Source organism: Vulpes vulpes, chromosome 11 (assembly GCF_048418805.1).
Source record: "Vulpes vulpes isolate BD-2025 chromosome 11, VulVul3, whole genome shotgun sequence".
NCBI lineage: Eukaryota > Metazoa > Chordata > Mammalia > Carnivora > Canidae > Vulpes > Vulpes vulpes.
Genome location: NC_132790.1, coordinates 49075712 through 49099873, shown reverse-complemented (window position 1 = coordinate 49099873; position 24162 = coordinate 49075712). Strand labels below are relative to the sequence as shown.

At 39.9% G+C, this 24162-nt stretch overlaps 1 protein-coding gene and 1 long non-coding RNA gene across 7 annotated transcripts in view; one reads left to right on the top strand and one right to left on the bottom strand.

The window, feature by feature from the left end:
- The window catches only part of ARHGAP42 (Rho GTPase activating protein 42), a 280896-nt gene extending 258917 nt beyond the window's left edge, over positions 1–21979 (bottom strand). For 2 of the 6 annotated variants that reach the window (XM_072726272.1, XM_072726274.1), the window contains exon 1: positions 21398–21977. In XM_072726272.1, the coding sequence (XP_072582373.1) occupies positions 21398–21551 (154 nt within the window). In that variant the 5' untranslated portion in view covers positions 21552–21977. Of the gene's footprint in view, positions 1–20190; positions 20796–21397 lie in introns of those variants that run through there. The other 4 variants (XM_072726273.1, XM_072726275.1, XM_072726271.1 and 1 more) reach the window with 4 other exon arrangements.
- The window catches only part of LOC140594429 (uncharacterized), a 34553-nt gene continuing 31816 nt past the window's right edge, over positions 21426–24162 (top strand). The window contains exon 1 of the long non-coding RNA XR_011995207.1: positions 21426–21515. This is a non-coding gene — a long non-coding RNA (uncharacterized lncRNA). The remainder of the gene's footprint in view (positions 21516–24162) is intronic.

Sequence of the window (24162 nt, the reverse complement as noted above, 5' to 3'; positions counted from 1 at the left end):
TGAAATTTTTACAGTAAAATTAGTAAAAATTTTTAATAAAATAAAATCCTAGTTAGAAGACCATTCAGATTTATATTTTTAATTGTTAAAAGCAGGGAGCTCCCCTCTACTTGCTAGGTGGGATGTCACTCAATGTTTAAGCAAGTCAATTATATCTTCAAAAATAAAATAAAAAATAGTTATAGCCAATACGTATTCAATGAATATTACATATCAGTATTAGGCTTTTCAAAACAAGTTGTCTCAAACAGTATAGTTAGAAAAAATTAACACAAAAACTCATTTTAAGTTTTCTGGGGTTTTTTTGTTTGTTTTGCAGTCAGATTCTTCAAGATCAACAATCTAGGTATGTTTTTATCTTTATAAATCTGAAATTTTCATCTTGGACTATTTTTTCCCATAAGAACAAAACTAGTTCTGTTGTTATTAAAAATTATTTTTCTTACGTAAACAATATTTTAAAATTAGAGAATGTGAGAAAAAAAACAAAAATATATTCCCACCATCAGAACAGTCACTGTATGAATTATCTCCCAATTTTTTTCCAACATTATTAACAATACACAGAAACAATTTAAACGTGGAGTCCCTAAAGCCAACCTAAATCCTCCATTCACGTTAGGTTTTAAGCAATATGATGTATTCAATTTTGTCAGATCACCTAGTTCCTAGGCACTCAGTGGAAGACTGAACTCAATTAAGAAGTGACTTGTATGGATTTCCCAGTTCATCCTACTACAGCGAAAGCAACCATGGTGTGACCTCTCGGGCATACCCCTGCACCAGCAGATATCCAATTTAGGAAAACCATGACGTACAGCCCATCATAACCACAGCATGGAGACCCCAAAAGAAAGAGATGAGGAACAATGATCCTGCTCCAAAGCAAACACGGTTCTAAGACAAAAAATGCTGTCTACAGGGCCAGGCCAACTGGGGCATAATGACTCTGCCAACAGCAGGAATCGCATCAACCAAATTCATTACAGGAGGCAAGGCTGGGAGTGACTTGACAGCCTGGAAGAGCACTGGGATACAGAAATAATAAACAGTTTTGTGGATACACCTCTCTGCTTCTCTTTCTCTTTTCAAGCACCTGTCTCTGTGAATATCAGAGACAGCTTCAGTTTCCTCCTTTGTCAGCTAACAGACTTCGGATGGACAGTACCCAAAAGGCAGGCAGAGCTGCCGGAGCCACCAGTATCCCTCTACTCCCAGCTTCACCATCTGTCATTCTAAGCGTATACATACACACACACACACACACACACACACACACACACACACAGACTGAATGAGGACAAAGGAGGACAGGAGAGAGGGAGGCTGACTTGTGAGTAAGGCTCCTGTGAACATATACCAGAACCCAAAAGCAAATGGCTGTTTGTGGAACAGATCTGACCTCCAGCCTGCTAAGGAGTGCTAAAGTTTTTCTGAATCCATCTGTTTGCTTGCCTAGACTATTTCTCCATGGAGACCGGTATGAAAAATCATCATGGCCAAAACTTGGCCAATGGCCAAGCTCAAAGTGAATACATCCTGCAGTCACATTCTTAACCTGCAATGAAATCCATACCTAACTTGAAACTATCACCGAATATTCTATTGTTTTCTGGTAATATTCAATATGGCCAGTATTTCACCAAAAAGAAAAGGACAATATCTAGTGGTAAAAAGAGAACTAGGTCAGGAAGCAAAAAATCTGAGTTCATTTAGCTGTGCCCTGACACTTTTAAAGATTTTTAAAATTTTATATAGCACCAGATACTTATCAGTTTTTCAATTGGTGCAAGTGTCTTTCAAATACTTTTCCAGTAATATCAGTTGTCTTTGGAAGATGTATAGTGCTTTCAGTCTATTAAGTAACCACTGTATTCAATAAGTGACTGTGACCACTTTCAAGCACTACTAATGACGGAGTTGACCAGGATCTGTTTTGAAGAGCTTCACAGGACCTATGGGATGTGCAGCTTGCCAACAACTCTTAGTGCAACCTCAAAATGTCTCTGTGGCTCTTCCTCAATGTGTCTGTCCACTTATGTCCCCAAAGAAAACTTAATCAGGCTTCACCACAACTTAACTCATTAAAATAGTGTATCGTTTCCTTTTTTTAGACTTTTTGTAAAAACATTGTGATTTTTCTTTTACATTTTTGACCATGACTTATAGTAAGAACTACATTTTACAATCCAACATTATTTGCTCTTCCATGTGTACTAATAAAACAGAAAAAAAGTTCATTAAGCAGTATTTTCCTTTGAAACACTGAATGAATTGTGCTATTTGTTTCTTCTCTTTTTTCCTAATACAAGTATAACTCATGAAATTCTCGATCTTAAGAACCCTTGCAAATCACCACCCACAGTATAATAATCATTGGAATATATAATACTCGACATCAGTGAACTTGAGTGGCAGGATAACATTCAAGGCAGTTCACAAGAAGAGTAAACACTAAATCCACATCAAGCTCAAATTATTTTTCCTTCTCTATATGTATGAAACAAAACCAAGAGTACTCCATGGTTTCTTTTTTTGAACCTGTCCTCTACATAATCCAGAATCATTCTCAGATGATAAATGTTTAATGATATTTGTTATTCAGAGATGTCTAAGCTGCTGAAATCCCTGAATAAATACTCAATTCAGTAGCTCTGCAGTCCTCAAGAGCTCATCCTGGGATGATACTCACTGTCTTTCTCTCTTTATTTAATATTTTAATTTTGCTTCTGTCAACACATTCCCCAAATAACCTTGAGATGGCTTTAAAAAAAAAAAGAAAGAAAAGGTCAGGGGAGGAGGACTTTCTTATCTTTCCTGAAATTTCTCACAAGACTTATTTTACAAAAAAAAATTTTTTTAAAAATGGAAATAACGTCCTTCTTTTTTGTTGCTCTATCTCCAAGAAAATAATACGTTTTGCTAAATTCCTATGTTTTTGGTACATTTTTATGATGAAAATCAAGTTACTTTCTAGTGACTCCATCTTCACATTCTAGCTTCTTCATCTTCCCCCTAACAAAACATGCTTTAACCCTAAAAGACATAGAACCATAAGAATACAGTTCTATTTCATGTAATAGACCTGAGAGTAAGTAGGGAAAAAAACTCTGATACTTCAGAAATCAACAATTATTAAGTCCACTAGCTGGAACACTTCTATTGGCTTATTTCTTGAGTAATGTACTCAATATCATCATCTTCATTAATAACTGAGACCATTTCTTTATCCCAGGAGCCACTAACTTTTGCCATTTACTTATTTGTAATTTACTTATTTGTAATTAAATTCTGGTGTTGTAATTATCTAAGCTTGCAAACATCCTTTGCAACAAACCACAAACAGGTCTTAACTAAAATACACATGCTGGTATGTGCCGCATTGTTGATCATGGCCCATACTCAACATATAATGATGCTACACCACCCACAGACCCAGCATAATTCAAAAGAAACCACAGTAAATTAAAACACAGGATAGCTACAGAAACCTAGGAAGCCTACATCTAGTAGACATACTCTGTTAATAGGTTAGCCTTTAAAGCCATTCACAGTACTCATTTCCCAGTTCCCTTCTCATTTCTTGTTAACTGATTCATTTAATAAAAGACATCAAGTTGTCACCCCTGTCACAGGGGAATTCATGTCTGCATCAACAGCTCTGCCCACGCTGTCCTGCACCACTAGATTCTCTTCCCATATTCATCCAGTCTGTGGACATCATCCTCCAAAACATGCCACCTGCACTTCCTCTAGTGACCTTTCTCCCATTTAAAACCATCCACTTTAGTTCTTTTCACATATTTGTATTCCATTTAGTTTTGTAAGCTTTTTGAGAACACGAATCACTGCTTCCTGACACTAGTACGGAGGTTGTATTTTTCCTAGTAGATGTTAAGTAAATCCTACTGACATTTAGCTTTTGTTGTGTTGGTATTTTGCTGTCCCTTTCAATTATGGCTTTAATTTAAAAAAGAGAAGAAACCTTTAAAAATGGCCAGTAGTGGGCAGCCCGGGTGGCTCAGCAGCTTAGCACCACTTTCAGCCCAGGGCCTGATCCTGCAGGATCAAGTCCCACGTCGGGCTCCCTGCATGGAGCCTCTTCTCCCTTTGCCTGTGTCTCTGCCTCTCTGTCTCTCATGAATAAATAAATAAAATCTTAAAAAAAAAAACAAAAAGAAATACAATCTTAAAAAAAAGGCCAGTAGTAGTGAAAATGGAAAAAGGGGTTAACTAATAAATCAGAATAAACGTATACCTAGAGCCATAGGAAATACACTGCTCATTCTTGTTACCATCTTCAGATAAACATGTTCCAAAACAGCAAGCTATGTAGAACAGGAAATGGAATGGTGAGACAGAATACCCTCAAAGGCATATTATTACTTGCACATGTTTTCAGTCTTATCTCAGTCCTATACATTTAAGGACAGAAAGAGAAAAGTTAGTTCTCCTATTCTCCAATTGGAGACAAGAGTAAACAAGATTGCACAAGGGTATAATTAATTTGGGATCCAAAGTCAAAAGCTTTTGGCCTCTGCTATATATAGTTCAAACTGACCAGGAAAAATAATCTGAGAAGCCTAGCAAGGTATCTTCTCTTCTTTGACAGATGTTTACTACCTCTTTTTCAGGCCCAAGAACCATCTCCAGACGTCTCAGAGGGGTGGCTGTTCCATCTACTAACCAAAATTCCTTTCACCCTGGTAGTGGAAGAAAAATAAAGGATAACCTCTACTTTGGAAGTAGAGGTTAGTGGAAATGTGTGCTTCAAATGGCAGTAGATTATGCCAAATATCACACACATGCAAAAACACATAATAATTTTTAAGTTTTATGTATAAGTGGACATAGAATCCAATTCACTGTTCATCATTTGAGATGTTTTTATAAAGCTTAGCACATTTAAGAATACAAAATGTCATTGATGAAAACCTTTCACACTATAGCATTTAAGAACTGACTTTACAGGTTTAATCTTAAGCAAATCATTTCACTTGCTAGATCATTTAAAAGCTCTGCTAAAAAGATTCTGCCTATTAACATAAAAATGAGACTTCAGAAATGTTTGTATTACTCTGCCCATTAGGGTCACCTATGATTTCAATAACAGAAAACACAGAACACTGATACCATATTACAAAACCCGATCTATTCAGAGGAGCCAGACAGAGCCCATTAGCCAAATTTCTTGTCATAAATTATCCTTTCTTCATTAAAAAAAATAGATAAGATACCTGTGACATGACAATTTTGTTAGAAAGGATGACTAATAAATAAAATTCAAGCCATGTTAAAAATACAAACTCATGGGTTACCAAAATAAACAAAATGCAACAAATTTGCTCACATTTAAGTTTGGCATGGAAAGGCAATGAATACAGCAGACCACTTAGAGTAATACTTCCAAAGGAACATATTTTTGCAGATTCCCTAAAGTATAGCCAATAAACAGCTGACATTTTATTATACCAAATTCCTCTCAACTACATGCTTTACAATTTTCATGTATTTTTCAGCAGAAATTAAAGAGAAATCATATTATCATTTTTTTTTGGACCTTTCACTTTAGAATGTTCCTACCTTGATCTAATAAATGGATTTCATTACCATAAAATAAGGGTGGCAAAGATGGTGATCCCCAATTTAAAGTAGAGAAAACAGCCTCAAAGTAAGCTAAGGGCTCACTCAATGGTCAGGATCCATGCTCCAGGTTGGTTTAACTGATGCCCAGTCTCACCAGATAGTAATTCTCATTTCATGATCTCTGAGTTTCAAGCTTTCTCCTTTTAAGGCTCATTTACCTGCCACAATCAATATTTGTTACCTCAAAGACTGCAAGATCCTATTTTCGTAAGATCCTATTTTCACAGGACATTCACTTTCATCTAATAGTTTACAAAACATTACAAGAGAAATCAAGCTCACCATAGGTTCTGTGCTAAAACCCTTACCAGAAACATGTTCTCAACATCCTTAAAACTTAAAACTGTTGTCCAGGAGAACCCTTATAGTTATTAATACTAGTTATATTTTAACAAAATGGCAGGTATAATTAATTTGTCCATGAAAACAGTGTGTTTATCACAAGCAAACAAAACAGCCCAAACCTGGTTATGTATATTTTATGACAGCCTCAATATGCTATTTTTAAAAGAATGAAAAGAGAAATGTGTTCAAAGATAACTGGATAAAAGAGAGAGCAAATTAAATAGCCAGAAACTGGAAAATGGGAAAGCAAGTCGGAAAAAGATATGAAGGCTATAAATTAAGAAAACCACTCTCAAATTATTTACAGAGAATTGTTATAATGGGTTTGAAGGAAGTATAATTGAAAGAGTGGACTACAAAGAACATATTTATCTGAGTTTGTACCTCACCAACTCTCAGTAACTGGCTGGAATTTGAGAGCATATGGCCTCACACCATACTCTCCCTGCCCCCCAACACCCCAGGCTGGAAAATAGTGATTACCTCTGGAATCACCGCTGTCAAAGCTCTGCTAGAGGGGCAACGAGTTGGACCCCTCTCCCACATCTCCCTCTAAGTTCTCATTACTCCACTACAGGATTGGGGCTGGCTGGGGCGGGGGGGGGGGGGGGGGGGGGGAGGGCGGTGTCTCTAATATCACCACCCTAGTGCATTTACACACAGTATTTCTTTTTGGTAGATTTTCCACAGGCACGTTTTTTTCCTCATATAATGACAAAAGCACGTATACAATTCTGTCTCTTGCTTTTCTGTAATTCAGATTTCTATCATAAGACTTATGTTTAATTGACTAGATAAGTAGTCACTGTTAAAATCTACAAAACTAGTTATTTCTAATTATTTTCTATTATAAGTAAATTTTAATTATTTACATAGGTCAGGACCTATTTCCAAACTGAACGCAGTACCACAACAAACTCATAGAGGTGCTGTTGGTTATTAAACATTGAAATGCCTGCCATCGCTGTCAGGGGAAATGGGTTACAATGTGTTACTCAACTAATGAGGATTTACCCCTGACCTGCAGGGAGGTTTGTGTTGCTGAACAAACTCCACATGGTTATAGAAGGAATGAAAGGGCACAGATGCTGGATAGGAAACCATATTACCTGCTATGGAAAAAGTACCATGATTGGGATTGCTGTATCAGTGGGTATGAACCCTTTAAGGTCCTCGACTTATCACCAATTTGCAATTCTATCAGCAGCATAATGAAAGTAAGAGTCTTAGTACACCCTAATTAGCAAGAGGCGTTAAAAAAAATCTTTTAGGTAAGTTAATAGATAAAAATAGATACCTTACTCTATATTCATTTACATTTCTCTGACTCCTGGTAGAGGTTAACAGCTGTATTTACCCTTGGCTATTCAACTGTCCTATGTCTAGTGTTCACTTATCTAATGACGTCCTGTCTTCTTCTCCCATTTACCTTACAAATACTAGCCCCTAGGTTATGAATATTCATCACCAACATATATCCATTGAGAAAAGGTTCTCACTGCACAATATGAACACCTACATTCAAGAGGAAGGATGAAGTGAAGGAACTGTGGAAGATGAAGAAAGAGTTGGAAAATTGATGCAAAGAATGGTAAGAAAATCTATATGGCTGCACAAACGCCCAGGGAGAAGCTTCAAGAAGCAAGGGTAACAGTCCAGTAAAAAGATGACCAAACTATCTGAAATTTTAGAGTATCTCAGGGTTAAATTTTCACAAAGTCAACACACCATGTATTTAACAGTTACCTGTCTATAAATGTGTGCCTGACAAGAGTACTAAACATAAAGAGAGAGACACGGACCACAGTTCAGGGGAACCGGGGATACGAGTCTGTGCTCATGTATAATTCAAGGGGGCTGGTGCAAGGGAGGTAACAGAACAACTGGTCAGAAAGAGCCCCCCCAAAATCCGAAGGGGCTAGTTTCTCCTCTCAGACTAACTAAGTAAGCAATTCCCTTAAAAAATATTGGTTGGCTCAAAGTTTAAGCACCTGCCTTTGGCTCAGGGCATGATCCCGGGGTCCTGGGATCCAGTCCCACACTGGGCTCCCTGCATGGAGCCTGCTTCTCCCTCTGCCTGTGTCTCTCTTCTCTCTCTGTGTGTGTTTCATGAATAAAATCTTTTTAAAAAATTAAAAATACAATGTTTATAAAATATGAAGAGATTGTAATGCCAAAGGACTAATAATTGGGACCTGAAAAAAAAAAACATGGAAGAACTAATAAACTGTCCTCGCTAAGAAAAGAAGCAATCTAAAATGCACAAGCCTGAAGATGTTTCAAAAATAGTTGTTTCGACTTCCCATTAAATTCCAGCAGATGCAGCAGCTGCCAAAGTATGTTGAGATTCACCAAACTTCATGTCACACCATATATGCTATAGGCTTCATTTCAGAATAACTGATGAATGTAGATTTTAGGCAGGGAAATTTCTTTAAAAGATGAGTCTTGTTAGATCACATAGTTGGTACATGATCCAATTTCCTTTTGGTGAACTGTAGTAAAGTGCAGATGTTTCTTTACTAAAAATGGAACCCACTCTGGCTTTACTTACATTTCACATGTAGACTACCTTAAATTACTTACACATAAGTATCACCTTCAATCAGAGCATTTTTAGTCATAAATATGGTAACAGGAAAAAAATAATTCAAGAAAAATATTTGAAAGACTGGTATACATTTACATATATTATGTAATACATATGTATTATGTATTATGTATAATATATGTATTATGTATTATGATTAGTATAGTATATGTATTATGTATACGTATATGTATTATGTATATGTATAGTATACATATGTATTATGTATATGTATTATGATAGTGTTTATATTTAGTATATGTATTATGTATTATGTATATGTATATGTATTATGTATTATGTATATGTATTGTGTATATGTATTATGATTAGTATAGTAGATGTATTATGTATTATAATAGCATATGTATTATGTATTATGATTAGTAGTATATGTATATGTATTATGTATTATGTATTAGTATATGTATTATATGTATTATGTATATGTATTATGTATATAGTATATGTATATGTATATGTATATGTATGTATATGTATTATGTATATGTATTATGATTGTGTTTATATTTTTAAGTGTATTCATGTAGACATGAAAGGTCAAATAAAAATAAAATCAAGTTCATCATCATGAAAGGCATAGAGAATGTTTCCAATTTTTAGTATTTTTAATATTGAGTTCCTTCAAAATACACTGTGATCTTAATAGCAACCATTTGCTGATTTGTACGCACCAGATAAAATGTTATGTACAGCTTACAAGGAGTGTGAAACCCTCATGAAAAGTAGGTATTATTATTATTATTATTATTATTATTATTATTATCCCCACTGTAAAAATGAGGAAACCAGAGTTAAAGAAAGACAGTGACTAACTGGGGCCACTTAGAGAGAGGGAGAGAGAGAGAGAGTGTGTGTGTGTGTGTGTGTGTGCGTGTGTGTGTGTGTGCCTGAGGTGCAGTGGGCGATCATGAAATGTTTCCTGAATAGATCTGAATCAGTGAAGAACGGATATTCACACTCCCATATGAGATCCCTATGCTGTGTTGACTGCTATAATGGAGATATGCACAAGTTAACCTGGGTAACAGAGAAAGGTTACCTGAGAAAATAAAAGGTCCACATGGGGGACGCCTGGGTGGCTCAGTGGTTGAGCATCTGCCTTTGGCCCAGGGCGTGATCCTGGAGTCCCAGGATCAAGTTCCATGTTGGGCTCCCTGCATGGAGCCTGCTTCTCCCTCTGCCTGTGTCTCTGCCTCTCTATCTCTCATGAATAAATAAATAAAATCTTTTAAAAAAATAAATAAAAAATAAAAGGTTCACATGGTACGTATTAATAAGTCTTAGCACCAAGCAGTAACAACACACACACCACACGGTATCAGCAGCATGCCCTCAATAAATGCAAACTCAGAAGAGCTAGACCTCTGTTCTGTACTTCCAAGGCCTACTAACAGTATCTGACATATATCAAGTGCTATTGATATGCTGAGTGAATACGTAAGTCAATGTTCCATTCTTTCTTTCTTCTTCACATCTCTCCTGGCCCATCACACTGCGTACCTTGCATTCTCTCCTGATTTTCTCCTCTCCACTTATCTTGCTACTCTTTGCACATATGTAAAAAACTGCTTTTGCCTAGATTTACATTATGAGATTTTTAAATACTTATCCATGTATAAGAAAATTAAAAGAACACGAAAACATTTCCTTCTTAAATATCCACCAAGTGATTCTATTTTCTCAAACAAATATAAAGGCCATATCTGAATTTGCTATGGGAAATTATAATTTTGCTTTAAATATCCATTTCACTTTCAAACTGCTATTATAAGGAATATAATTCAAATGTCTATAAACCTACTAAGTTTCTATTTATTAAGGTGAGTTCCAACACAGAGTTATCTTATGACTCAACAATTCCATGCCTAGGGATATATCCAGGAGAATGAAAACATATGTCCACAGAAGACAGGCACATGAATGTTTGTAGCTTATTCATAATAACAATAATAATAATATGGAAATACCAAAATGTCCTTCCACAAATAAATAGATAAACAAAAGGTGTGGTATATCCATACAATTGAATATTTGGCAATAAAAAGGAATAAAATGCCAATACATACTAAAACATGGATGAACCTTAGAAACATGCTAAGTGAAATAAGTCACTCACAAAAGGCCACAGATTGCGTCATTCTATTTACACAAAAAAGGTTCAGAAAGGGCAAATCTATAGAAACAGAAAGTGTATTAATAATAGCGGCCAGGAACTAAGGAAGAAAGAGAATGGAGTATGAGATTTCTTTTAAGACTAATTTTAGAATAGTTTCACTATTCTAAAGTTAGTGATTCCAAACACATAAAGGATTCATACCACTTAATAGCCGAAAACAAACTATCTGATTAAAAAATGGGCAAAGGGGATCCCTGGGTGGCGCAGCGGTTTGGCGCCTGCCTTTGGCCCAGGGCGCAATCCTGGAGACCCGGGATCGAGTCCCACGTCGGGCTCCCGGTGCATGGAGCCTGCTTCTCCCTCTGCCTGTGTCTCTGCCTCTCTCTCTATCTCTCTGTGACTATCATAAATAAATAAAAATTAAAAAAAATTAAAAAAAAATGGGCAAGGGACCTGAACAGACATTTTTCCAAAGAAGACATACAGATGGCCAACAGACACTGAAAAGGTGCTCAACATCTTATCATCAGGGAAATGCAAATCAAAACCACGATGAGGTATATCACCTCACATCTATTAAAATGGCTGTCATCAAAAAGACAAGAGATAAGTGTCAGCAAAGATATGGAGAAAATGGAACCCTTCTTCACTGTTGGTAGGAATATAAATTAGTTCAGCCACTATGGAAAACAGTATGGAGGTTCCTCAAAAAAATTAAAAATAGAACTACTCTATGATCCAGCAATCCCATCTCTGGATATATATCCAAAGAAAATAAAAATAGAATATTGAAGAGATATCTGTACTAGCATATCCATTCATAATAGCCAAGATATGGAAACAAGCTAAGCGTCCACCAAAAAATGAATGAATAAAAAAGATGTAGTGTATATATATATATATATATATATATATGTACACAATGGAATATTATTCAGCTATGAGAAAGAAGGAAATTTTGTCATTAGGACAACATGGATGGACTGTGAGGGCATTATGCTAAGAATAAGCCAGAGAGAGAGATAAATACTGTATGGTATCTCTTGTATGTAGAATCAAAATAAAAAGCAAAGCATAGAAAGAGAAGATTAGTAGCTTGTATGTAGAATCAAAATAAAAAGCAAAGCATAGAAAGAGAAGATTAGTAGCTTCCAGGGTCTGGGAGTAGGAAAAACAGGGAGAGGTTGGTAAGGATAACAAACTTCCAGCTATAAGATGAATTAGGCAAAAGGATCTCACTCAAAACAGTGACTACAGTCAATAATACTGTATCGTATGGTTGAACTTTGCTAAGAGAGTCGAACTCAAATGTTCTCACCAAAAAATGATAAATATGTGATAAGTATGTGAGGCGATGGATTGATGTGTTCATTAACTAGCTGGCTGGAATCCATTCACGATGTATACAGATATGAAATCACTATGATACATTTTTTAGTATCTCACAATTTCACTTGTCAAGTATATCCAATACAGTAGAAAAAAAAAATGTTTTAACATAATTAGTGACGTGGTTACACAACTCAGCACATGAAAAAAACACTGAATTAAACTTTTAACAGGATGAACTTTATGGCAATAAACCATACCTCAAAAATGAATAATTATATATAATAAATATTATATAACAAATGTATAATATACCTCAATAATTAAAGGCATTTTTTAAAAAGTCATTCCTACACAATTAAAATCAACACTTTGAAATGGCACCACAAAGTAACATATGCAATACTTTGTTACAAATAGAAACAACATAAGTCATTTGTACATTTGCACTTTTTTTAGCAATGTGCTGCTGACAATCAGATCTAGAGCTCAGGAAAATGCGGTGAGGGCTGGAGCCTGGGGAGACATGTCATTGCACATGGAAAGCAAACAGTAAAAGGGCTAAGAAGGAATCTTTGTGTACTATCAACATTTAAGAGAAGGACAGAGGAAATCAACTGAAAAAGGAAGAGAAATTCAGCAACATCACATACTAAGAAAAAATGTGCAATTATGGAGCTGCAGAAGGAACAATGGTTAGAAAGGGTCAACCCAAGGAAAACCAGGATTGACAAGCAGTCAACACAAGCATCTAAAAGTCCTCTTTTCACCTCCCATGTTGACATCATTTTTTCACAAGTACGCAGCTTTCCTACATCTTCAGCTTTCCTCCAAATAGTGAGCCCCTAAAAAGCCACCCCCTATTATCTCTTATGTTGACACTTTTTAATGGCAACCATCTCCCTCTAATTTTCCACGACCAACTTTTACAACAGTTGGAAGGCTAGTTTCTTATTCTTTGATTCTCTAGTGTCACACAATAACTTTTTCATAGAAGATACACAAAGCCTGACACAAATTCCAAAACCACAATATTTAAATACTTTTCCCAACCAATTTTAAGTTGTTTCTCCTTGTTTACCTCTCTCATCACCACCACCACCATTCCCCCACAATCCCCATTTTTGGGCCACATCTTCCATTCAGACATTGTGAGGAATAAGGAAATTAAATAAATGAAGAAGAAAAAATTCTCACCAAGCTAAAGTAAAATCCATTTACACAGCTTCCATTTGGAAAGGGATAATATACATACTACTCATTTCTATTAGCAGCTTATCACTCTCCTCCACACATAAACACATACCAGTTTTCTAAATTAAGTCACCATTTTTACTGTGTACTACCGAGAAAACTGAAGCTGGGTCTTTCATCCGGATAAGCTTCAATACAAATTTACGCACAAGGGAATACTATTTGGCATGGCTTTCATAAACTAGCAGGCATTATGGCTTCTCAGATTTGCATAAGGGTTACCGAAGTTCTACCACTGAGAAGTATGTCTGACTTCTAAAAGAAATGGCTCATAATGTGTCTACACACTTTTTCCCAGTGTAAAGCCAAGGTTCAGAGAGTACTATTAACATAGCAAGGTTACAGACATGCAGCATCTTTCCCAATTTTTTTTTTCATACCATCTGATACTGAGAACCAACCCAGGATGATTTCCATCCTTCACAAAACACAAAACATTCCCCACTATACCTAATATTCACCCAAATCAGATATACCAACAACATACAAAATGTCATGTTTGGGCATTTTAAAAATGCTATTATGAATGGAAACTTTTATCACAGAACTTAAAAATTGGAACTGAAAGGTCTCTAATAATTAATATAAAATAATCTAGAAAGACTTCAATAGTCTTATTTTAGCTTTTTCCCACCAGGTTCCATGCAAAAATTACAATTAAAAGAATTACCCTCAAATGGAAGATTAAAAATCCTAGGAAAATTAGCACTTATTTTTCTCCTTTATGCATGCGTACCTCTGTAAGAAAGGGAAAAGGTTGAAAAAACTGGCAGATTATAACTACTGTAGTGACCTTACTCCTCCACAGTTCACTTTTTCTGAAGCAAATCACAGTCTTCGCAGAGTAATAAACGCATGTGTTTTGCCAGAACACTTTCTTCAGTGCTATAACTAGTTTCTTGGTGGTGATAAAATAGGAATACCGCAGATATGAACTATGACATATTCTGATTAACCAAACATCCCAGTTAGATGTAATCACACAGAGAAGGACCCACATTATCAGAAATATCCAGCCCAAAGTTGAAGTTCACCTGGCCAAAGACAGAACTATTAATGTAATTACATCTGTAATGGCTGTTCTGTTTTCATCCTGCCCCTTTTTCTTTGCTTTCAAAGGCCATTAAGACTAACAAATACTGGATAATGTCTACACTTATACAAAATTCAGCCATAAGAACACAGACTAAGGCAGCTACACAAGATGAAGCACAGATTCCTGCATTAGACAGCCAAGTGCTTAGCAAATGGTTTTAATTTTCAGGATGAAGGTCAGCAAGAAGCAGGTAGCAAGTCCTTGGTGGATGAGGCCATATCCACTAGGAATACACTATAAGGATTATTAGATGCGGGCACAGGTTCAGCAGGCTGGCAGACAAGGGAAGGCTAACAGAAATGCCAGCTGAAACTGGTGGGTGGCAGGTGAAGCTATGGAGGGGATGGCAACTGCCTAGGAGGGTGACATGAGTGAAAACTACACAGCACGGATGGCTGGGGCCAGAAGAGGTGGCAATCACAGCTCGGGCAAGAAACAATGTTCATGAAAAAGATTCAAGACAAAAAAAATCCCCTTTCCTTCACCCTTCTTACTACTGCATATATACCAAGTATGGCTTAATGATATGAATTTTTTAAACTAATATTTCTCTTTATAAATCTAAATAAGAGATTTGCCATTCTCTAGGTATCCATCAAAACTGCACTCACACCAAAGTAATACTGAATGTTAAGCTGTACTATTTTTCCTTATAGTCTGAGTAATGCTTACACATCATCAACACAATGAACACTGTACTCGAATAATTCAAAGGATGTTTGTTAAAGCAACTTTTCAGTTACTTAAAACCTTAGTAGTTACCTGAGTTTTCTTCACTGTCAGAGTACCTGGATCGTAACCGTCAAAGATAGCAGCGTAAAAGAGTGGTTATTGCTAACTCATTCCCTGGCCTCTAACAGGACAGCCCCTCAATTACTACCAGCTGAAAAAGGAAATCCAATGGAAATAAAGACAGTGTAAAAGGGTACCCATTAAGCTCATGTGGGGAATCAGAAGAGAAATAAATGGAAGTAATCCGCGAGCCCATATTACTTCCATTTTCCGTAAGTGCCAAGGCTGCCATTTAAAGTGTAACTGCTTTTGCTTGCACCATCTCTGAAGCAGAACCTGAAAGCCGCAATCCTAACCTACCAGTTCCTAACATTTATTACAGTTCATTTGAAAGATGGCAGTTACTTCTGCTCATTTAACTCTAATTCTAATGACTTAAGAACCAAATGAATGGCTGAAGTAATTACACATCCATACCTTTGATTAGAATGCCCAGCTAAACACGCAAAACAACCTTAGTGGAATAAGAAAGAAGCAGGGAAGTAGCTCTTGCAAGGCAAATATAAGAATCTGCAATGAGTTCCATCTAAACTAAATAAAACCTAGATGCAAATTTAAATACCAAAAACGGCCTAAAACAATCGTAATTTTCACTACAAGCTGAAGAATGGCCAAACAAATAGCACAGTAACTACAGAAAATGTCAAACTTCTTAAACTTGTCTTTTTCCTTTTATTTAATTCCTTCCTGCATCACCAAAAACTTCAGCAGTAAAATGGGCCTAGAACATACACACGAAATACAGACTGGCTTAAAGTGGAAAAACAAGTGAAACCAGGCTAAAGTGCATTTAAGAAACACAGCAAACGGAAGGCAGGGATCCCTCATCCTGTTTACAATATCTCAACGTAGCCTTTGCATTTTAGGGTTTCTCTGACTCTATGTAAACAACAACTTAATCACCAAATCACAAGTTTACCATGGCAGTGTACTTCGAACTGGTATCTGGGAACGCTGAGGGTAGCAGACACAACAAACAGTGTGCTTCCCTCTTGCTGAATGTCCTAAATTCTTAACTATCTGGAACAACCAACCTCTACCACTCAAATAGGTACCCTTCTTATTTGTGTCATGGGTCACTAGTCCAGAGGCAATATGACCAATACATAAATAAATAAATAACCTGTGATAAAGGCCATCTTCTGGGCAGGCAGTTTTAAAGAACTGCTGTTTCAACTGGGAAAAGCAAAGAGAAAATGAATCATCAACACACAAGATATGATTCAACAGTCTTTATATGAGAGGAAATTTCCTTTCAGTAGAATCATCATCATCCATTAGATTAACTAAATATAGTTGACAAGTTTTTTATTGGTTTTACAGTATTATTTGTATTTAATTCATAAACTGATTTGTTTTTAAGATTGTATGAACAAGCACAAGAAGTAGTTCATACTTATATAGATATAACTACTACAATAAATAATTCAATCTATATTAGAGTCCACTTTTTTCCCCTCTAGAAGCCTAGACATACAAGTTTGAGAAACATTATCCTAAATGCAAAGATAGTGGGCCAATTCCACCTTAAGGCAATGAGAGAAAGCACTAGTAAGAAGAAGTTTGTTTTGTTTCTTAAATTATTTGTTTTGTTTCTTAAATTCCACATAAGTGAAATTATATATTTGTCTTTCTCTGACTGATCTATTTCACTCAGCAAAATATGCTGTAGCTCCATCCATGTTCTTGCAAATGGCAAGACTTCACTCTTTTTCTTTTTTTTATGGCTAAATAATATTCCATTGTGTATATACACCATATCCACACCTCCCTCCCACCCCTAGAAAAAGAGATAGAACAAGAGACAAACCAGGAAACAGACTCTGTAGAGAACAAAATGATGGTTACCAGGGGAAAGATGAGTGGGAAGAATGGGTGAAATGGTGATGAGGAAGTAATCCGTCACACAAGTAATCCATGTGACTGCACTTATCATGATGAGCACTGAGTCACTAACAGAATTACTGAATCGCTACATTGTACACCTGAAGCTAACACTGTATGTTAACTATACTTGAATCAAAATTAAAAACCAAAAGAAAGAAAGAAAGACCCCAAGATGCCATAGGCACGGTGGAAGAAAAAAATGTTGATATGCTCTCCCTACCTAATAATTCAATTAAATAATTGTAATTTATTTCTATTCCTTTTTTCTCTTTTCTGTTTCTTGGGAGGAGGGAAGTCTATTCCTTTTTTTTTTTTTTTTTTTAAGATTTTACTTATTTATTTGAGAAAGATAGCAGGCAGACAAGCGGAGGGAGAGGGAGAAGCATGAGCAGGGAGCCCCAAGCGGGGCTCTATCCCAGGACCCCAGCAAAGGCAGACAACAGATGCTTAATGGAATGAGCCACCCGCGGAGCCACCCAGGGAAGTCTAATCCTTGCGAGAACAAAGCTTTATTTAAATATTCAAAATTATAAAGAAAAGAGAAAGTAAAGGGAGAATTATATGAGAAAGCCATTCTGAGGTGTTTCTTTGAATATGATCTGTAAGAAAAGAAAATCAATAAGCAAAAACAGCATATGACTTCACAACTCAAATTTTAAGGGCACCTGCTAAAGTAATAAACTTCAAAAAATAACATTTGATGAAAAAGGGGGAAGATTTTGAGTCATAGCATGAACTAAAATCCAATTCTCCAGTTATCAAATATTCTCAAATACCACTCACCAAATGTCTATACAGCACATAACAAGACGAAAAAATAATCCTAGTGGTAAGATTTTTATAGATCTTCTCTCATTTTATAGAAAAGATAGGACCCAGAGAGATTAAGATATTTTCCAATTATCACACAGCATTTGACAGCACCAGAATTTAAATTCAGGTCTATGTCAATCCACTTAATGAACTGTCATCCGTTTTCTCAGACTGGATGTGCAATAATTCATTTAGAAAATGTTATGTATCTTATATATGTCATTTAAAATTGAAATCATCTAGTCAAGGTTTTCCTTTATAAGGACCCTTCCAAATACTCTACTAAGAAGAAACTATTAACTTTAAAAATAGAACTGCCAGTTATTTTACCAGCAAAAATGGGTTTATCCAGGAATAACAGGGAATTGCAATCCTGGACAAGCAAGCTACCACAAAACCATAGGTAAGTGCAAAAAATAAAGAGCAATGTTATTTTATGGAGAAGGAAGAGGAAGTTGAGAGGGGTTGTTTTGAATAAGTCCACTAGAGAAAAGCAAGAGTTCAGAATGATGATGGTTTCTCCTCAGATGAGTTGCAGGGGTAACTGATTTCTTGTAGGAAATGCAATGCACGTCTTTCCCTTTGGGGTCTGTATTTGATGTCTGTCTCCTGTTGAGATTCTTCTGAGAGGTCTATGACTGACAATACTTCCTGTAATTGACATTGAGTGGTACCACCAGCCTCTCCTAAAATGCCTAGCCCTCCATCAGTGCGGTTTCCCTTTATTAATTCTCACAATACCTACATCCTGAAGCAAAAATCAAAGATTATATGTGACCCTATTGAAACAGTCATGCATGTATTAGCCAAGAATGCATGCCAAAATTCTCACCAGAAAAGCTATGAACTAGGATGGAAATAATACAAGATGCTTAGAAATGCATGATGACTGTCAATTAGGAAGGCTATATTAAGAAACCATTCATTATTAATGAAAATAACAGCAAAGTGCTAAAAATAAAACTAAACTGGATAATGAATACCCTTACTGAAACAGTAAGTGCAGAGAATGGAAAGGCATAGCTTAAAGTTAGGGAAGGTGAATGCTTCGTTAGGCAGAAAAGAGTAACAAGGGACAGAACTGGGGAAACAGAGGCTTCCTGGTGGATCTGGGATAGAACTCAGAGCAGGCTTCAGAGTCCTTCAGGCACACTCTCATCCTAGCTAAGCAACGTCAGAGAGCCGGCCCTTAACCATTTGCAGCCTAGCCTCACTGCATCCTCCCCAAGGGAAATAAGGTGGCTTGGGTGGGAAAATACCAGTGCCCTCATGTGACTTCAAGAGTTCCTCTGCTCCAAATCTTTATTTGGCAGCTGATGCTGGAATTCTTTCAACAAATAATAATACATTTTCCTTCCATAATGAGGTAGATAATAATCAATCATCAGTTAAAATAATGCACTCTCATCACAAACCTAAGAATCCTAGAAAGACGTCAGGTTGTATATTTAAGAGCATAAGACTAAATTATTGAGACAAGCCCTGGATGTTCAAGGAACTTACACTCTCAAGATTTCTTCATTTTATATACAGAAAAACAAACTTATCAGGATGGGAATCACTTGATTTTTGCAAGGCTAGATTCAAAAATAATAAAGTACATCATCTCACTAGTTAAATCAGCTGCATTTTAGGGATTTAACATAGCTTACGGAAGTGTTTTCAACTTCTGAAACACTAAAATTGATCTCCCCAGCAGAGTGAGGAGAAAACGTCACTTGTAGACCACCTGGCAGCTCCACAAGACACAGCTTGGCATTTAGCCCTCAGAGATGGGGAAACGCTTTTGGAAGAGGCTGAAATCCAAAGAGCCCAGTCCTGAGACCTCAACCAGGATTTACAAACCGGAAAGAAGGAGAATTCACATTTGTGTATGCACAGAATGGAAAGAACTGTATATAAATTATTTTTTTCACAAGTCAGTAAAGTAGGGGCAGCCTGGGTGGTTCAGGGGTTTAGCGCCGCCTTCGGCCCAGGTCGTGGTTCTGAAGACCCGGGATTGAGGCCCACGTCAGGCTCCCTGCATGGAGCCTGCTTCTCCCTCTGCCTGTGTCTCTGCCTCTCTCTCTCTCTCTCTCTCTCTCTCTCTGTGTGTGTCTCTCATGAATAAATGAATTTTAAAAAACCAGTAAAGTACTAACCTCAAATTCAGAAATTAAGTGAATGTAAAACATTTTCTTCATCCTGATTACGTAACAAAAGTAAGAATTAAATGTCTTAGCGTTGGCGAAGGTTAAAAAAGGATTTGGGAGCACAGCACACTTAATTTCAAGACATTTTGATAGGTTCCATCCTTACCATTAATACACACTTCAAAATACAGGCCAGATGACAGTGTCTCCGTTTCCAGCACATGCATCCCCAGCATGCTGCTGCTGACCTTCCAACTGATGCACTCGATGTGGCTGTCCTACACTAGCCCTGGGGATTCCTAGATGCTCCAAGGCTCTCCAACTAATGAAAACACCTGCATCACGCAGCCATCAGAGGCCAGAGTCTGGGGCTTCATTTCAGTAGCTGAAACCTGCAGAAGCCTCCAGCAGGTTGCAAATAGGTCATGGGAAAGGTAACAAGTCCGGCCTCATCAGTTAGTTCACTCCATTTTTTTTAAAGAGAAACTCGAGCTTCTTTCATCACTACGCCTGTCTCTCCCTCGGTCTTCGTAGTTGAGAGTGGGGGTCCAGCAGATTCGGGGGGGTGAAGACAACCGACTCCGGAAAGGAGGTGGGAAACGTCCGTAGGGGCAGCCTTCGCTCAAGCATCGGACATCCCAGTTGGCCTTGGGCCACTGGACCCTCTGGCCCAGGGACTCGGCCGGCGTCAGGGTCACAGCGCAGGGCCGCGGCCGGGACGCCCGAGACCTGCGAGGGGTCAAATGCGCTGGGGCCTCGCTGCCCTGCGTCGGCCCGGCCGGCGGCGAGATGCGAACACGCAGTTCACACAGCCGGTGGGGCGATCCGCCGGGGCGATCCGCCGGGCACACGGGGCCCTGATCCTTTCCCTGGAGCATCACTGAGGACACCAGCTCTAGTCACCCTCACCCAAGCTCCCGACTCCCTCCTCACGGACTTGTTTAAAACAGTGTCGGAAGTGAGCGCAACAGTACACACGGGCCGGCCGAAGGGACCCACGGTCTCCCACAGCCTCCGGGAGCGCCGGGGGGAGAGACGACCGAGGCGAGGGCCAGGGTGCTCCGCCGCGTCCGGCCGGGCCCTCCTCGGGGGGCTGCGGGGGGGGGGAGGGGCAGGGGTCCGCGCCGCGCCCGCCGCCAGCAGGGGAGCTCTTCCGCCGCCGTCCCGGCCCGCTCAGACAAAAGAGGCCCGAGCCTTACCCCGCCCCCGGCCCGCGGGGCTCCGCCGCCCCGGGCCCCCCGCCGCGCCCCCGCCCCGACCCCCGGGCCCCCCGCCGCGCCCCCGCCCCCGCCGTGACCCCCGGGCCCCCCGCCGCGCCCCCGCCCCGCCCCCGCCCCGGGCCCCCCGCGCCCCGCGCGCCCCCGCGCACTCACTCCGCAGCGCCCCGATGAGCAGGGAGCCGTCCTTGATGAGCTCCTTGATGAACTTGTTGGTCCGCTCCAGCTCGATCTCGTGGCACTGCAGGCGCTCCCTGAAGTCCGGGCTGTCCAGGTAGGAGTCGCTGAACTCCAGAGTCGGCAGCCCCATGGCCCCGGCGCGAGCGGCGGCAGGCGGGGGGCGGGGGTCGGCGGGGGCCGGGGTCGGCGGGGGCGGGGGTCGGCGGGGGCCGGGGTCGGCGGGGGCCGGGCCGGGGCCCTGGGGCGCGGCGAGCCGGCGGGCGGCGCTCAGTCCCGCGCTCCCGCGGCGGGGGGCCGGGGCGCGGGTCGGCTCGGGCCGCGGGCCGCAGGGCGCATGGTCGCCGCCCCCGAGGCGGCGGGGTCCGGGTCCGGGTCCGGCTCGGCCGCAGCACCGCGCAGTCCCGCGCCGGCGCTTCCGGCACCTCCACCTCCGCCCCGGGACGGCAGTCGGCGCCGAGCCGCTCGGCCGGGCCGGGCCGGGAAGCCCTCCCCCTGGGCGGGCCCTTCTCCGGGAGCTCGCGCGGCGGCCCGGCCGGCCGGGGACCCTCCTCCCCCGCGCCCCGCCCCGCCCCGCCCCGCCCCGGCCGGGCCCCAGGGGCGCTCCCCCGCGCGCACCCGACCCCCCCGAGGCACCTCCCGCCATCTCCTCCGCCCCCGGCTCCGACTGGCCCCGGCCCCTCCGGGTCTCCAGCCCCAGCGCGGCCCCGTGCCCGCCCCCTCCCCCCCGCGGCCCGCGGTCGTCGGAGCAGGAACCTGCGCGAGGTTCGCTCGAAGCTCCACACGTCCTTGAAAGCGCAGTGAGGGCAGACGCTACTCTGCAGCGTTAGTTTAGCTTCTACTTCACGCTTCCGCCGAATGCACATCAGTTCCGGACGGAAGAGTCTCCCTGCTCGGTTCCCGCCGCTCCCTCCCCCCGTCCAGCAGTCACACCTGCTGCCCCGGGAAGTGAGAGCTCTGGGGCCCCGGGCGCCGCGGGGGAGCGCCCGCCTGGCCCAGGAGTCCCTGGGACTGAGCCCACATCCCCGCGGGGAGCTTCTCCCCCTGCCTCTGCCCCCCCCCCCCCGGGTCTCTCATGAGTAAATAAATAAAATCTTTTTAAAAAGAAAAGCTTTCACAGGCCGTGGGATGTTTGTTGCTTTTCCAAATTGCAAGGATACTGGGAAAATTTCAAGGCATCCCCATCCCCCTAAATACACACCTGGGACTCGGGTGTTCCCACCCAGAAGAATACCCAGATCGCAAGACTGTACATTTGACTGGCACCTGGAGAGAATTATCCAACAAGCGTAAGGATCTCCAAACTGTTGAGGTTGGCTGGAGTTCCAAATGAATAGTTGGTTCCTACCGACGGTCAGTCACCCCTCCCCTGACAGAGGGTCACTAATAAATTTCCGTTCTTTCCAAACCCTGACAGCAAAAGAAAGCGCTGCCCTACATCTATTCCTGCCACCTTCTATAGTGTTTCTGAGCGCTCACTTCAGCAGCACATGTACTAAAATACAGTATTTCTGAGAATTCAGTTATTTTTCTTAAGGATCTGCTTTTAATTTGCGTTTTCATTACTTTGTCCATTTGAACCATCTGTTAAAAAAAAAAAGTCTTCTACAGATCATGGGAAAAAATTCCATTAATGTGCTTTACATTTTTCCCAATTAAGTTTCAGAGACTGTCAAGACTTTCAATTTCAAAAAGATTTTTTAAAGAACCACACATGAATATTAAAAATACAACATAAACCTTAAATTAAGATGATGTACACGGTATATTTGATGGCTTTGATTTAAATTCTTCTGAGCCAAGGAAATTGGACTTAAAAACCTTCCATCCATATTTGTATCATTATACCTCTACAAGTTGGCAGAATCTCCAATCATCATTAGAGTCATTTTTAACTCTGTGTTTAACCTGTCAGTGAAATACTCCTCATTTGGATAGGTGGGGTGAGATGGGGGGCAGTAACGCTGTTTGTCAGTCAAGGGAGTGACCCAAGTGGCAGTGGGGCTGTTTTTCACCTGAGATGATTTCATATCTATTCATCACACAGACCGAAAGACAAAAAACAAGTCAGGCCAAACAGTTCCCTTTAAGCATTTGCCATATTGCTGTTCCAAGCAACTAAATCCAATGTGAACTGCTCAGATATGAAATAGGATAAAGTAAAACAATCTTTTCCCGTTTTTCATTAATTGAAAATCCTGTGATTAATTCTTTAAAAATGTATCAGTAGTCTTTAATAAGCAGCATTTAATATGTTAGATGTCAATTTTCATTTTTTAAAAAATCCTTTATGTCGGGACAGATTTATTCTAGGCTCTAAAATATGGGTTATCATTTACCCATTCAAGTGTGTAATTGCATGTTTTATGCCTACTGTCTACATTATTAGGATCTGCATAGAAAAGTAATTTATATGGAAAGATAAAGCAAAGCATAGTACCTGACCTCCAACAATTCTCAGAATAGAAAACATCAAGAATGAGCAGAATATGCTACGTTACAGAGCTTCATACAGATGCTGGACCAATAATGCACCAGTGCCATTATCAATGTTTCTAGTCAGGCCCATAATTGCATTTACATGGATTTAGGATTTTTCCTTTAGTCTCTAAAGTTTGTTATAATGGACTTTTTTTCCTATAGGTGCTCTCACGGTTACTCATGACTTATCTCTGTGATTCATACTTTAATTATACCTGCCAGTCAGGCTTTCTCTTATGCCACATGAACCAAGCAAAGAAATG